This window comes from Pinus tabuliformis, chromosome 6 (genome assembly GCF_031772625.1).
Source record: "Pinus tabuliformis cultivar Carrire ecotype Pingquan chromosome 6, CPIR1, whole genome shotgun sequence".
NCBI classification, from domain to species: domain Eukaryota; kingdom Viridiplantae; phylum Streptophyta; class Pinopsida; order Pinales; family Pinaceae; genus Pinus; species Pinus tabuliformis.
The window spans coordinates 304,608,873-304,624,022 of record NC_142292.1 but is presented as its reverse complement, the minus strand read 5'-3'; the positions used below and the strand labels follow the sequence as shown (position 1 = coordinate 304,624,022).

Below are 15,150 nucleotides of genomic sequence, written 5' to 3'. Positions count from 1 at the left end.
ATGATTTAGGAAGGGACATGACAAAATTTGACGTCTTGGCTAACTCATGTCTGGAAGTGACTCGTTAGGCCGTCTAGTGAAAATATCGTCCTACAACAACTGAATCAACCCTCTCTACCGTTGAAGCGATCTTCCTCCTTGAGGCTTTTGTGCAGCCTCTAAATGGAATAACTCGGCTTCTTTGCTGCTGCGTCTCTGGAACTTGAAACTCCTCTGGAATCACTGCCTTTGCTCCCTCTTTGTCTCTGTGTCCATTCTAGATTGAATTCTTCTTCCGTGCTTAGCTGTTGCTATTGGTTAGTTTGATCTCCCAAGGAACTCAAGCTCTCTAGTGTGTTCTCCATCTACCCATCAAGTTTCTCTTATAATCTCTAGTTGGCGAACCAACGACCATGATTAGATCCTTATCAACGACTAAGATCAATTCTAACTCGATCCATGTGTGTTTCTATGGAAATCTCACCTTTCTCAATTAATTGCTGTTAATTAATCACTTTTCCTAAGTTAGACTTGGGAAATATTTAATTATTGATCAATTAACTTAATTGAACCTCCTCTAGGTGTTTTCTCCTAAAACTTTTTATGGGTTTTGGAGATCTTGTGTTCCTGACCAAAGTCGAGACTGGAGACTAGAACACCTGTCCAATGCTACGAAAGCTAACACGAGCCACAAGCCATACTTCTTTATACTCGCAACCATATTTTCATTCAGAGAAAGAGAGTAGAGTGACCTCACCTTCCGGTTGGGTTTTTCTCCCGAAAGGGTTTCCAAGAGCATATCTTGTGTCAAATGTGTGTGTGAGCTTTTATTTTGTCGTTCTCCTTTTCCTGCATAATTTTGAATTTGCATGCATGCACTATTAACAGTGAATCTAAAGATTCAAAAATTTAATAAATTTGTACGAGTGTAGAATTTTAGATTTTAAACATAATTTTATCAGATTTGTTGTAACTTGTGATGAATTGTCCAGTGGAATATCTTCAACAGTTTACGGATCATATTGGTATCAAAGCAGGTTTCTTTGGGTGTATTGTGGAGATTTGCTGGGGATCTAGATTGGCTAGGCAAAAGGTCGTAAAACCCTAATCATGGCTGACAAATCTGTGAATAACCCTTGTGATCTTGTAGATGAGATGTTTTTGTGGCTGGAACAACAAGTCGTTGATATAAATCATAATCTAAATTTCCTCATGGCGACCCTGAGCAATAAGCTTGGGATATTTGGACAATATGGAGGTTCAAATGCAGAGGATAAATCAAAAGGGGGATTAGGAGATCGGGAAGAAACGGAGAACAAGCCGAAGAAAGAACTCGGAAAAGATCAACCCAGTTCGAGTGTTGTGAATCAATCACAATGCCTGTTTAAAATGGAAGTGTTGTCGCACGGATTGACACGACAACGCTTAGACCGGGGGCTGTCACCCTGATCCCCGACCCCTCCGTTTAAGCCTGTCTCCTGCGGCTAAGGGGGGTAGACCCTATGAAATGATGAAAACCAACTGTGAACCAGTTGGGTTAGGAGACACGAAAGGAAACCAGCACTTACTTGATTTAGAAGTTAATAGATCAGTGCCTTGTGGAGTTAATGTTTAATCGATTAAGGATCAGATACTGCAGAAATATAAACCATGAAGAGCAATCATTTATCATGAAAAGCTTAACTTTTTCCAGATACAAGATAACCATAAAGGCTCAATAGCTTAGCGATTTAAAAGAGTAAATGCTTTAAACAACCACCAGAGATCACATATATGCAGTAAATCTTGAAATGAACATTTAAACACGATAAACATTAACTCCCACGCCAAAGTATTAGCCTCAGCACAAAAGATGAAACCTAAAAATTTGGCTAAAACTGAAATTGCAAAATACATTTTCCCTTTTTCTTTTTTCTTTTTATATATATATGATTTGAAATTTTTAAGATTTTCAAAGTAAATTTAAAACTAAAATAAAACTAAATTAAAATCTAAACAAATCCTAAACTCAAATCCTAAATAACAAAACCATGCTAAAACTAAAACTAAATCTAAAACTGAGACTAAAAGAAAAGAAAATCTTTTTTTTTTTTTTTTTTAAATAAAAAAATGAAACTATTTTAAAAAAAGAAGAAACTAAAGCTTAACAAAAAATAAAAATTAAATTATTAAACTAAAGGAAAAATAGCCTAAATCCTAACTACGAATCATGTAAATCATAATGTCAAATTTAAAAGACGGAAAATCTACCAAAATACTGAACGCTGTCATTAAAACGAAATCGAAACCCTGGACTGAAATGCGAATGAAAACTCAAGACTTACTCGCGCTAAGACAAAGAAAAACGATACACAGTCATTACCTAGACGGATATTCACGCTGAGAGGAATAAATGATACGCCACGCAGACATTACAAAGGAATTGCCTGGCCCGAGAGAAAAAACGGCGGACAGATTTGCAGCTGTTACCTGAGGATTTCTGGCTGAACGAATCGTTTGAAACCGGGTTTCTTACCTGGAGCGGAATAGTTCACGCCAGAAGGCTTTCAAGCAACCTGGCATCACACGAAGTCATACCCACGAGCAGAAAGATGGAGATCGATGCCTCAACAAAATGCCCTCGAACTGGTCTTCGTGTAAACAAAATGCCCAACGCTGTTTCACGCTGGATACAGTGACAGATAGATAAGTGAACGCGTTTTCCTTTATCCAGTCAATGCACCTTCATTTTCTCACGCCCGTATTGAAACACAAATGTCTGATATTCACTGGAGATGGAACGATTCACGTTGAAAAGGCTCTCAGTTGATGGTTTTCTTTACTTGCGCATGTACAAACCAGCCACACGTATACTTTGCAGTTTTTCTCTTGACGGCTATAAAGCCACGGCGTGGAAGGAAATGCACAGATTTTGCAGATAGCCTGATGTTTTCACGTGGGTGACAGAAAAGCCAAAACCCTTGAAACGAAATATGCTTCCTTCTATGCGTGATTTCTGGGCCTTGATGCTTCCACGGCCAGCCAAGCAGATGGTCAATCAATCAACGCAACACCCAGAGGACCGAGAAAACTCCAGATCTTGTCTCAGGTCTGTAACCTGCAAGAGGAAAACAAAACCCGGCAGATATACACAAAATTTTAAAGTAAAACCCTTCAAAACTATCCTAAAATCACAAATTTTTTTTTGCAGTAAACAAAATCAAAACCCTAGATCCAGCAAAAGAATTACAATATTTACAGATCTAAGGCTCTTTAGTAGCCAGATTTATCAATAATCACAGTAATATTATCAGAATTTAATTTAAATGTAAAATGCTTCAGAAAACCCTGCATGCATTCATAAGAAAAATATTTCGAATGATAAGCCCGGGATCAAGAACTGGCTGGGCTCTTTCAGAAAACACCACTCGGGAGTTGGCTGGTTCAGCCGAGAACTTCCCCTAATGCCCGGTAATTTGAAAAAAGGATTTCCTGCACAACTTAAAATCAACCATCAACGTAGAAGGAGAAAACAATAGTGAAACCCCGATCAAATGGGGATACCTGCCAATATATTTCAGAATCTAAACTATCATTCAAACCCCAAAGATCAGACAAAATACCTGTGCCTAGATCAATCTTCATTAAGCTATCATTAATGGCTGAAAATAAAATTATACAGAACAAATAGAACAATCTTACAACATTTTTAGAAGAGTAACACCAGCAAGATTTTTAACTCCAAAGTCTTCTTTATTGCACAAGAAAAATGAACTACAAGAGAGCTTTTTCAGAACAAGACTCAAGATCCAATCTGATCTCAAATGACCCCTAGCACCCTACTTAAAGGAAATGATCCCAACGGCTAGTTCGAGTGATCCATGTCGAAATGATCTCGACCGTCGATGAGGATCAAGACATCTCTTAATCTCATCCGTCGAATTTGTTAATTCATTTAAAAAATGAAATTTTGCATGCATTCACTCAAAATATTATTATTTTATTATTTTAGGGTTTTTGCTTTATTTTATAATAATTTTTTTTATTATTTTATTCTTTTTATTTTTATAATTTTATAATTTTTTATTATTATACTTATTTATTTAATTTTTTAATTCATTTTTAAATGGATCCTCGAACTTAGCCTTTGGAAAAATCACCTAGGACCTAGGACTTAGGACTTATGAGGGGATTAAAACATCCTCAAGACACTTTTCATCATGACTTTTACAATTTACATCTTAAGGGGGAAAACCCCTTTATCATAGACCCTCATAAACCACCTAGTTCTGCGACACAACTATAATCTAGCAGATTAACACACTAGGATTCTCCTAAAATTCTAATGACAACCCGGCTTTGGGGTTAGGCTGAAGGAAAACTCTGCCGATCATGGATCGGTGAGACGAAAAACCTTCCGGGACGTAGATTACCATTAGAAAGTTAGGTCCACCTAGGCAATTTACATACACGACTTATATCTGCTAAGATTATTTACAATTCATACATGCAGACTGGGTTTACAATTAAAATGATCAAGCTGCTGATGACAGCAGGATGGCACGGACATGTCGATCAAGCGCTACCCTTTTTGCAAAGAAAAAGGCGGTGTACTGCTATGGTCGGTTGACCGGTAGTGGTCAACATCTGGCTCTACTTTGGGACACGTTGTTGCACTGTAGGAATGTGAGAATCCAGAGTCTGCATCCATGCAACACACAACAAAATATAAGTAGCGTCCATCCAAAAAATCATCATATACATTAAGCACAGGAAAGATAAAAGCTCTTCATTTATTAACTATCTAGTAACATGAAAAGTAAATCTAATCCTAAAACAGAAATGAAAATGCTGAAAAAACAAGGAGTAGGGTTAGAAATACAGCGGATGCCCTTGGCATCAGATGTGTTCAATATAGTGTATATTGAGCATTTGCCTGCTTTCAGGCAAATTTGTCGGCTGCTTGTCGGATGTACCATGTCCAATTCTGCATATGGTAGGACTTTTTGCTATCCGAAAATCAAGCTGCTCGCGGCCGTCTGATGCATCAAATCTTCTTCTCATTCTCTTTCTCTTGCGCTTTTTCTTTGTGGCAGGTTGTATCACTGATGACATGTAACTTTCTGTTTCAAAGCTATCAGATGAAGTATGTAAGATATGCGTGACATGTTTTTCTTTATCCTGCATCTGATCTTTATCATTTTTAAGTCTATCTGGATCACCTTCAATTAACCATCTTTCAATCGAACCAATGACCTCCTCATAATAAGATGGAACTTGTTGCGACAAATGAGAAGGCTCCTGATCTGTTGATGTCCCCTGGTTTCTCTCATCCTTTGACCATTGTTGAAACTTTTGAACCTGTATTTTAATGGCATCCATCTGACTAGAGTGTTCAACCTTTATAGCACTGATTTGCCTGGCATGGTCTTCTTCCATATCTTTTATTACTTTATCGTTCTTTTCCTTTATATTCATCAAGCAATACTGCATGGAGTTTATTTCTTCCTTATGATTTGCTTGCATGGTGGCCAACTGATTATTATGATCGAATGTCATGATAGTCATTTCTTCGTCCATAGTTAATAACTTGTTTTGCATAGAATTAATTTTCCTATCATGATCAACTTTCATGGTCATCTTATTTTCCTCTAAGCCTGATAACTTGCTTTGCATAAATCTAATTTCTGTGTCATGATTAGTCTTCATGGCCTCAATTTCTTTAGCATGTTGATTTTGCATAATCTCCATCTCCCTATTACGTTTTTCCAGGTGGGTGCATAAAGTTCTCACATCATTGACGTAATTAGTTTGATTAATCTCCATATTTTTTACCAGCAACATTAGTTCTTGTATAATTTGCTTTTGATCTTCCCTTTCGTTGTCATTTGTCCCTGCTTTTCCACTATCATGGACTTGATCTGAAATAGTACAGGTGGACGACACATTCTGATATGAAGAATCGTCTTGGAATCTTTCACCGACAACTGGACCTTTTATCAAATTACTTTCATTCTGTTGCACAATTTTAGGGGCAGAAGGCAAGCTGTTTGGATTACCATATCTATCGTTAAAAGCATTGACAATGTCTTGTAAAGAAGTGAAAGAATCCTTAGGAAAATTGTTAAACCAATTCAAAGCATCACCCTCTAAAGAAAAGACAAAAAGACGCATTTTGATATCTTCATGATTAAACTGAGGGGGTCTACAATATATGATCACTATACAAGAAAACAAGCCTAGATGCCTTTTAACAGCGATTGAATCACCACCCGAGAACAGAGGTAATTTGGAAATGGCCTCCTCCGAAAAATCATGGAGACGGTCAGTAAAATGACATGGTTTAAATGAATAATACATGATGAATAATAAGGGATCAAATGGATGATAGAACGAGATCTCTGCTCAAGAAAATCAATAGATGAAAGAAATGGAGTCGCCACTTGAACAATGAGTTTAATTCTAGGATCCAAAAAAGAAACACAAGCAGATATGAGGAAGGCTTATTGTCTGGGAAAAATGAAAAATGGAGTCGCCACCCAAACAAAAAACAAACCGAAGAGATGCTGCTGATATGATGAAAAATAAGGCAATAAAAGATCCAAATGATAACCCCAAAGGTTGAATCTGCCAGCTCAAATGAGAGATGAGAAAGATGAACGATGAATGATGAAAAGTCGTTGAAACACCGAGAATAAAGTATCCCCGGCAACGGCGCCAAAAAATGTTGTCGCACAGATTGACACGACAACGCTCAGACCGGGGGCTGTCACCCTGATCCCCGATCCCTCTGTCTAAGCCTGTCTCCCGCGGCTAAGGGGGGTAGACCCTATGAAATGATGAAAACCAACTGTGAATCAGTTGGGTTAGGAGACAGTGGACACGAAAGGAAACCAACACTTACTTGATTTAGAAGTTAATAGACCAGTGCCTTGTGGAGTTAATGTTTAATCGATTAAGGATCAGATACTGCAGAAATATAAACCATGAAGAGCAATCATTTATCATGAAAAGCTTAACTTTTGCCAAATACAAGATAACCATAAAGGCTCAATAGCTCAGCAATTTAAAAGAGTAAATGCTTTAAACAACCACCAAAGATCACATATATGCAGTAAATCTTGAAATGAACATTTAAACACGATAAACATTAACTCCCACGCCAAAGTATCAGCCTCAGCACAAAAGATGAAACCTAAAAATTTCCCGGACTAGAACTGAAATCGCAAAATACATTTTCCTTTTTTTTTATATATGATTTGAAATTTTTAAGATTTTCAAAGTAAATTTAAAACTAAAATAAAACTAAATTAAAATCTAAACAAATCCTAAACTCAAATCCTAAATAACAAAACCATGCTAAAACTGAAACTAAATCTAAAACTGAGACTAAAAGAAAAGAAAATATTTTTTTTTGTTTTTTGTTTTTCTTTAAATTAATAAAATAAAAAAAATGAAACTATTTTAAAAAAAGAAGAAACTAAAGCTTAACAAAAAATAAAAACTAAATTATTAAACTAAAGGAAAATAAGCCTAAATCCTAACTACGAATCATGCAAATCATAATGTCAAATTTAAAAGACGGAAAATCTACCAAAATACTGAACGCTGTCATTAAAACGAAATCGAAACCCTGGATTGAAATGCGAATGAAAACTCAAGACTTACTCGCGCTAAGACAAAGAAAAACGATACGTAGTCATTGCCTAGACGGATATTCACGCTGAGAGGAATAAATGATACGCCACGCAGACATTACAAAGGAATTGCCTGGCCCGAGAGAAAAAACGGCGGACAAATTTGCAGCTGTTACCTGAGGATTTCTGGCTGAACGAATCGTTTGAAACCGGGTTTCTTACCTGGAGAGGAATAGTTCGCGCCAGAAGGCTTTCAAGCAACCTGGCATCACATGAAGTCATACCCACGAGCAGAAAGATGGAGACCGATGCCTCAACAAAATGCCCTCGAACTGGTCTTCGTGTAAACAAAATGCCCAACGCTGTTTCATGCTGGATACAGTGACAGATAGATAAGTGAACGCGTTTTCCTTTATCCAGTCAATGCACCTTCATTTTCTCACGCCCGTATTGAAACACAAATGTCTGATATTCACTGGAGATGGAACGATTCACGTTGAAAAGGCTCTCAATTGATGGTTTTCTTTACTTGCGCATGTACAAACCAGCCACACGTATACTTTGCAGTTTTTCTCTTGACGGCTATAAAGCCACGACGTGGAAGGAAATGCACAGATTTTGCAGATAGCCTGATGTTTTCACGTGGGTGACAGAAAAGCCAAAACCCTTGAAACGAAATATGCTTCCTTCTATGCGTGATTTCTGGGCCTTGATGCTTCCACGACCAGCCAAGCAGATGGTCAATCAATCAACACAACACCCAGAGGACCGAGAAAACTCCAGATCTTGTCTTAGGTCTGTAACCTGCAAGAGGAAAACAAAACCCGGCAGATATACACAAAATTTTAAAGTAAAACCCTTCAAAACTATCCTAAAATCACAAAAAAAAAATTGCAGTAAACAAAATCAAAACCCTAGATCCAGCAAAAGGATTACAGTATTTATAGATCTAAGGCTCTTTAGTAGCCAGATTTATCAATAATCACAGTAATATTATCAGCATTTAATTTAAATGTAAAATGCTTCAGAAAACCCTGCATGCATTAATAAGAAAAATATTTCGAATGATAAGCCCGGGATCAAGAACTGGCTGGGCTCTTTGAGAAAACACCACCCGGGAGTTGGCTGGTTCAGCCGAGAACTTCCCCTAACGCCCGGTAATCTGAAAAAAGGATTTCCTGCACAACTTAAAATCAACCATCAACGTAGAAGGAGAAAACAATAGTGAAACCCCGATCAAATGGAGATACCTGCCAATATATTTCAGAATCTAAACTATCATTCAAACCCCAAAGATCAGACAAGATACCTGTGCCTAGATCAATCTTCATTAAGCTATCATTAATGGCTGAAAATAAAATTATGCAGAACAAATAGAACAATCTTACAACATTTTCAGAAGAGTAACACCAGCAAGATTTTTAACCCCAAAGTCTTCTTTATTGCACAAGAAAAATGAACTACAAGAGAGCTTCTTCAGCACAAGACTCACAGATCCAATCTGATCTCAAATGACCCCTAGCACCCTACTTAAAGGAAATGATCCCAACGGCTAGTTCGAGTGATCCATGTCGAAATGATCTCGACCGTCGATGAGGATCAAGACATCTCTTAATCTCATCCGTCGAATTTGTTAATTCATTTAAAAAATGAAATTTTGCATGCATTCACTCAAAATATTATTATTATTATTTTAGGGTTTTTGCTTTATTTTATAATAATTTTTTTATTTATTATTTTATTATTTTTATTTTTATAATTTTTTATTATTATATTTATTTATTTAATTTTTTTAATTTTTTAATTCATTTTTAAATGGATCCTCGAACTTAGCCTTTGGAAAAATCACCTAGGACCTAGGACTTGGGACTTATGAGGGGATTAAAACATCCTCAAGACACTTTTCATCATGACTTTTACAATTTACATCTTAAGGGGGAAAACCCTCTATCATAGACCCTCATAAACCACCTAGTTCTGCGACATAACTATAATCTAGCAGATTAACGCACTAGGATTCTCCTAAAATTCTAATAACAAAATCCATCCCGGCTTTGGGGTCAGGCTGAAGGAAAACTCTGCCGATCATGGATCGGTGAGACGAAAAACCTTCCGGGACGTAGATTACCATTAGAAAGTTAGGTCCACCTAGGCAATTTACATACACGACTTATATGTGCTAAGATTATTTACAATTCATACATGCAGACTGGGTTTACAATTAAAATGATCAAGCTGCTGATGACAGCAGGATGGCACGGACATGTCGATCAAGCGCTACCCTTTTTGCAAAGAAAAAGGGGGTGTACTGCTATGGGCGGTTGACCGGTAGTGGTCAACAGGAAGCAAAGGTTGATATCAAGTCGTACCACGGCGAGATCAACGCCCTAAAGCTGAATCACTAATTGAAGCAACTGGAAGTGTATTTCAGCGTCCATCAAATTGAGGAAGAACAAAATATATCATTTGCATGACTGAAATTAGAGGGCCATGCCCTGACTTGGTGGGAGAGCTATATGAAGACCCCGAGGTTAGAGGGAGAGCCTTTAGTGACTAAGTGGGAAGATTTCAAAACCCTCATTAAGTCACAGTTTTATCCTACTGGGTACATGGAGGACTAGTGGATCTAGTGGCACTACTTTAGGAAAAGTCGGGGCAAAGCATGCAGGAGTACACCACAAAGTTTAGAAAGTCGGCCATAATGCTGGGTATCTCCCCAAGAAACTAGATGTACTCAAGTATTTGGGGGGTCTGCACCACCATCTGTGGGAACAAGTGATGTTGTTCAAGCCCAAATCAGTGGACGAGGCTTGTGTACAATCATAGTACCTGGAGAACATAAGCTTGAAGAGAGCACAATAAAGTGGATCAAAGTAGAAGGAGCAACAAGACACTTCTAAGGATGGGAAGAAGAAGAAAAACGGGGGGAAGATAAAAAGATGTCAGCTACAACAATTTAGTGCAAAGATCCCAGCAACCACTACACCACTACAACGTTGACGTCCATACAGAGGAGAAGTGCTGGAAGTTACATCCAAAGCTAACTCGAAGAACAAAAAGAAAGACAATAAGAAGAAGAATCTCATAGCTATTGATTTGAGCAACCAAGTCGAAAGCAACTCGGACATGGATGAGAAGATCATCTTTACGTCAGTATAGAAGGAGGTGAATCTGAGTAGCCTTTAGCAACAGGAAGATAAATAATTGACCAAAAACTTCCATATAAAGATACCAGTGAAGAAGACAAAGATTAATGCTCTATTTGACTCAAGATCACAGGAAAATCTCATTGCAGCAGAGCTAGTCAAGAAGTTGGGGTTGGAAGTTCATGATCATCCAAGTCCATATCCATTGGGATGGGTAAATAAGGATGCAGAGTTGAAGATAACAAAACTGTGTAAAATTAGATTTTCCGTCAATGCTGATTTTATTGATGAAGTAGAACTAGATGTGGTTGCTGTTGATGTATTTGGAGTCATGTTTGGGAGTCCCTACATGAATATGCGAGATGAAATATTCATGTGGAGAGCCAACTAGTACCGGCTCGTCAAGGATGGAAAATCGCTCATCATCAACGCACACAAAGCCAAGTTGAAAATTTCACTGGTAAGTGCCAACCAAGCCAAAAAATTGATCAATTCTAGCAAGAAGTATGTTTTATTGTTTTTAAGAGAAAATTAGTCTATAGAAGAGTTAGCAAGAGGCAAGGCATTCTTGGAGGGGTGTACTAAGAAACTAAAACAATTGGAAGAGTCGCTACAGGCATATAGGGATGTGTTCCGAGAGCCTAAAAGGTTTACCACCTAAGAGGGAAGTGGAGAACGAGATCCAACTATTGTTGGACTCCCCATTGCGAAACATTGGGTTGTATAGCCAATTTTTTATAGAAGCGAGGAGAAGAAACAACTACAATAGTAGTTGCTGGAACAGGGTGTCATTCAACTGAGCACATCACCATGTGGGTCACCCATCATCATGGAAGAAAGATGAGTCTTGGCAGATGTGTATAGATTACAGGACATTGAACAAAATTACGCTCAAGAATGGGTACCCCCTGCCCAGGATAGATGATCTGCTAGATCAGATGCAACAAGCAAAATACCTTACCAAGTTGGACTAAAAGTCTGGATATCATCAAGTTTTATTTAAAGAAGAAGATACCTAGAGCACTGCCTTCAAAACCAGGTAAGGTTTTAATGAGTGGTTAGTCATGCCATTTGGCCTATGAAATGCACCAACTATGTTTATGAGATTAATGAATGATGTACTGCGCCCTTTTATAGATTCATTTGTTATTGTCTATTTGGATGATATATCGTTATATAGTGCTACTTGGGAAGAGCACCTCACATTTGATGCAGGTGCTGGAGACATTAAAGAAGCACCAATTGCTAGCAAATCTCGAGAAGTGTGAGTTTGCACAACAGTCTTTGTTGTATTTCGGGTATGTGATGGGTGGAGGAGAGATGAAGATAAATCTTTCCAAGATGGAGGCCATCATGAAATGGCCGGTGCCTACTAATTTTTTTGAGGTTTGGAGTTTCGAGGACTTCCTTCAAAACCAGACAAGGTTTGTATGAGTTGTTAGTCATGCCATTTGGCCTATGTAATGCACCAACTATGTTTATGAGATTAATGAATGATGTACTGTGCCCTTTTATATATTCATTCGTTATTGTCTATTTGGATGATATACCGTTATATAGTGCTACTTGGGAAGAGCACCTCACATTTGACGTAGGTGCTGGAGACATTAAAGAAGCACCAACAGCTAGCAAATCTCAAGAAATGTGAGTTTGCACGACAACCTTTGGTGTATTTGGGGTATGTGATGGGTGGAGGAGAGATGAAGATAGATCTTGGCAAGATGGAGGCCATCATGAAATGGCCGGTGCCTACTAATTTTTTTTAGGTTGGGAGTTTCGAGGACTGACTTCAAAACCAGGCAAGGTTTGTACGAGTGGTTAGTCATGCCATTTGGCCTATGTAATGCACCAACTATGTTTATGAGATTAATGAATGATGTACTGCTTCCTTTTATAGATTCATTCGTTATTGTCTATTTGGGTGATATAACGTTATATAGTGCTACTTGGGAAGAGCACCTCACATTTGACGCAGGTGCTGGAGACATTAAAGAAGCACCAACTGCTAGCAAATCTCAAGAAGTGTGAGTTTGCACAACAGTGTTTGGTGTATTTGGGGTATGTGATAGGTGGAGGAGAGATGAAGATAGATCTTGCCAAGATGGAGGCCATCATGAAATGGCCACGACTACTAATTTTTTTGAGGTTTGGAGTTTCATTGGGGTAGCACAGTACCTGAGGAAATTCATAGCCTCATTTTCAACAATAGTAGCAACGCTCCACACTATAACAACAAGTGGCAAGAGTTTCCAGTGGGGAAAGGGTCAGTAGAGGGCTTTCGATGAGCTAAAGAAGAAGATCATTCAAGCACAAGTTTTTCCACCCCTCTTTATTTGCTTATTTGCTTTTTCATGATTTTTCCTTGTATTACTACTCGAAGCTCCAAGAAATGAGAGCATGCTTGAATGATGTAAAGCATTTATTACCCCCTTAAGGTGGGGCAGTTCATCGCCCACCAGGGGTTGGGACATGCATGGGTTCCTTTAATGATATGGGGGAAATCATGGGCCATAGAAACTAGAGTGATGGCCATAATGATAAGGGGTGGAGCTCATGTTTGGCTTTTGTCCAAATGTTATATTAAATGTCTCAGTCATCGTCTGCATTTTATGATTTTCCTTTTCTTTTGTTTCGTGCTTGTGGCCATGGGGTGGAGCTCATGTTTGGCTTTTGTCCAAATGTTATATTAAATGTCTTAGTCATCGTTTGCATTTTATGATTTTCCTTTTCTTTTGTTTCGTGCTTGTGGCCATGATATGCTTTTATTTAGAACTTGAAATTCTAGACATAGTATTCACAAATACTCACAAAACTATATTCTCTATTACACACTTCATTCAATTACATTACATATATATAGTTGAACTTAGTTCCAACTACTTCTAACCTTAGAGATAGGAGTTGAGAAAATCTCTCAACTACCTCCTACAAATCTCAAACCAATTCCAAACTCAGCATGGAAGCATTATCTTCCAAGTCCCTCCCTTAATGCTTACATGCCAAATGCAAAATAACACAAATTACAATATAGAAAACACATATTACAACAACAAAACTAATCTCTGTTTGATTGGTCTTCATTAACACTCACATTCACTCTGGAATCTTGTAGACACCACTTTTTCTTCACCCCACGATTTCGAGCTACAACTTGACCTCCATTTAAAACATAACTTCCTTTGACCATCGTTGACGAACTTGTAAGATCAACAATATTGACAAACTCGGCTCGTGGGGGCTTCTGTGATAAGAGCTGTCAAGTAATGAACCACTCTATGGACCTACCACCACATGTCGGATATTTCTCTTTTGGCTATCGCTCAGTTGCTAGGAAGGTTGTCTGGATACTGAATGTGTTCAGAAGTTGATCAAACAACTTGACCTCTTAAACACATAAGAATTGATGTTCTTGAAACCGGGGCTTCCAGTTTAAGAACCACCAATCCTTTTTATAACCAGAATTAAAAGGAAATGGAAAACTACTTAACAAAGATATCTCACAACAACAAACTCAATAGTCATGAAACTATCTGCTGTCATCTAAGCATAAACAAGTCACCATGTCCCTCCTTGGCACAAGTCAAGGGTTGTTCATCTGGTTCAATCTTTATCTTGGAGTTTTCCTTCTTCATGAAGCTGGCTGAATGGCTGACTGGCTGTCAAGAATAGGAGAAAAAATTTCTCCTGTGGGGTTACCTATTTTGGTGGGTAATAGGAACAGCAAAACTAGTAGCATATTTGTCTAGGATTATAAAAGTTGCTTAACTATTGTAATAAAAATAAATTTGCATTATCGATTGTCACATGACCATTGATGTACATATGGTACTGCCTTTTTTATTGCATCATTTTTCTTGACAAAGACCTTAAGACACATTGGATAGAGTCTTATATGCTATTTGTTTTCCTTAAATGCATGCAATTTATTGTAGTTTACAGTTCTGGTGGATTGCAAAGGATGATCTCCATGAATACTTATCTACTCTTAATACCAATAAGTTTAGGATTATTTATATACAAATAAGAGAGAACTATTTATTTGCACCTCTAAGAATGTTGTGTTTGTTAGGGTTGCCATCTAAATTCATTATAAGCTACAGAACAATTTTGTTCTGTGTTTTATTTGTCAGAGCAAAGTATTAGGAAGAGCGTTGTTTAATTATGCTTTCCATGTAAGTAATGTGTTCTTCTCTATTACAGGTCATATTATGTACTTTGGCATTCACAGCATTTGAACTTCCACCAAATGGAGCTATTGGGACAAGAATTCTCCAATTTTTGTTTCATTCAGGACCTGATTTGGTGAGAATCGGAACCCAAGACACATATGCATTCCATCTATGAGATGGAAAGATGTGAGATTGTTAAGAAATTTTCCCAGTGACCCTATCTTAGGATTAATTTTTGTT

At 37.7% G+C, this 15,150-nt stretch overlaps 1 protein-coding gene across 2 annotated transcripts in view; it reads left to right on the top strand.

Moving 5' to 3' along the window:
- The window catches only part of KEA3 (K+ efflux antiporter 3), a 365,310-nt gene that overhangs the window by 138,702 nt on the left and 211,458 nt on the right, over positions 1-15,150 (top strand). For both annotated transcript variants that reach the window (XM_089415486.1, XM_089415490.1), the window contains exon 5: positions 14,942-15,043. In XM_089415486.1, coding sequence (XP_089271612.1) covers positions 14,942-15,043 — 102 coding nt within the window. The remainder of the gene's footprint in view (positions 1-14,941; positions 15,044-15,150) is intronic.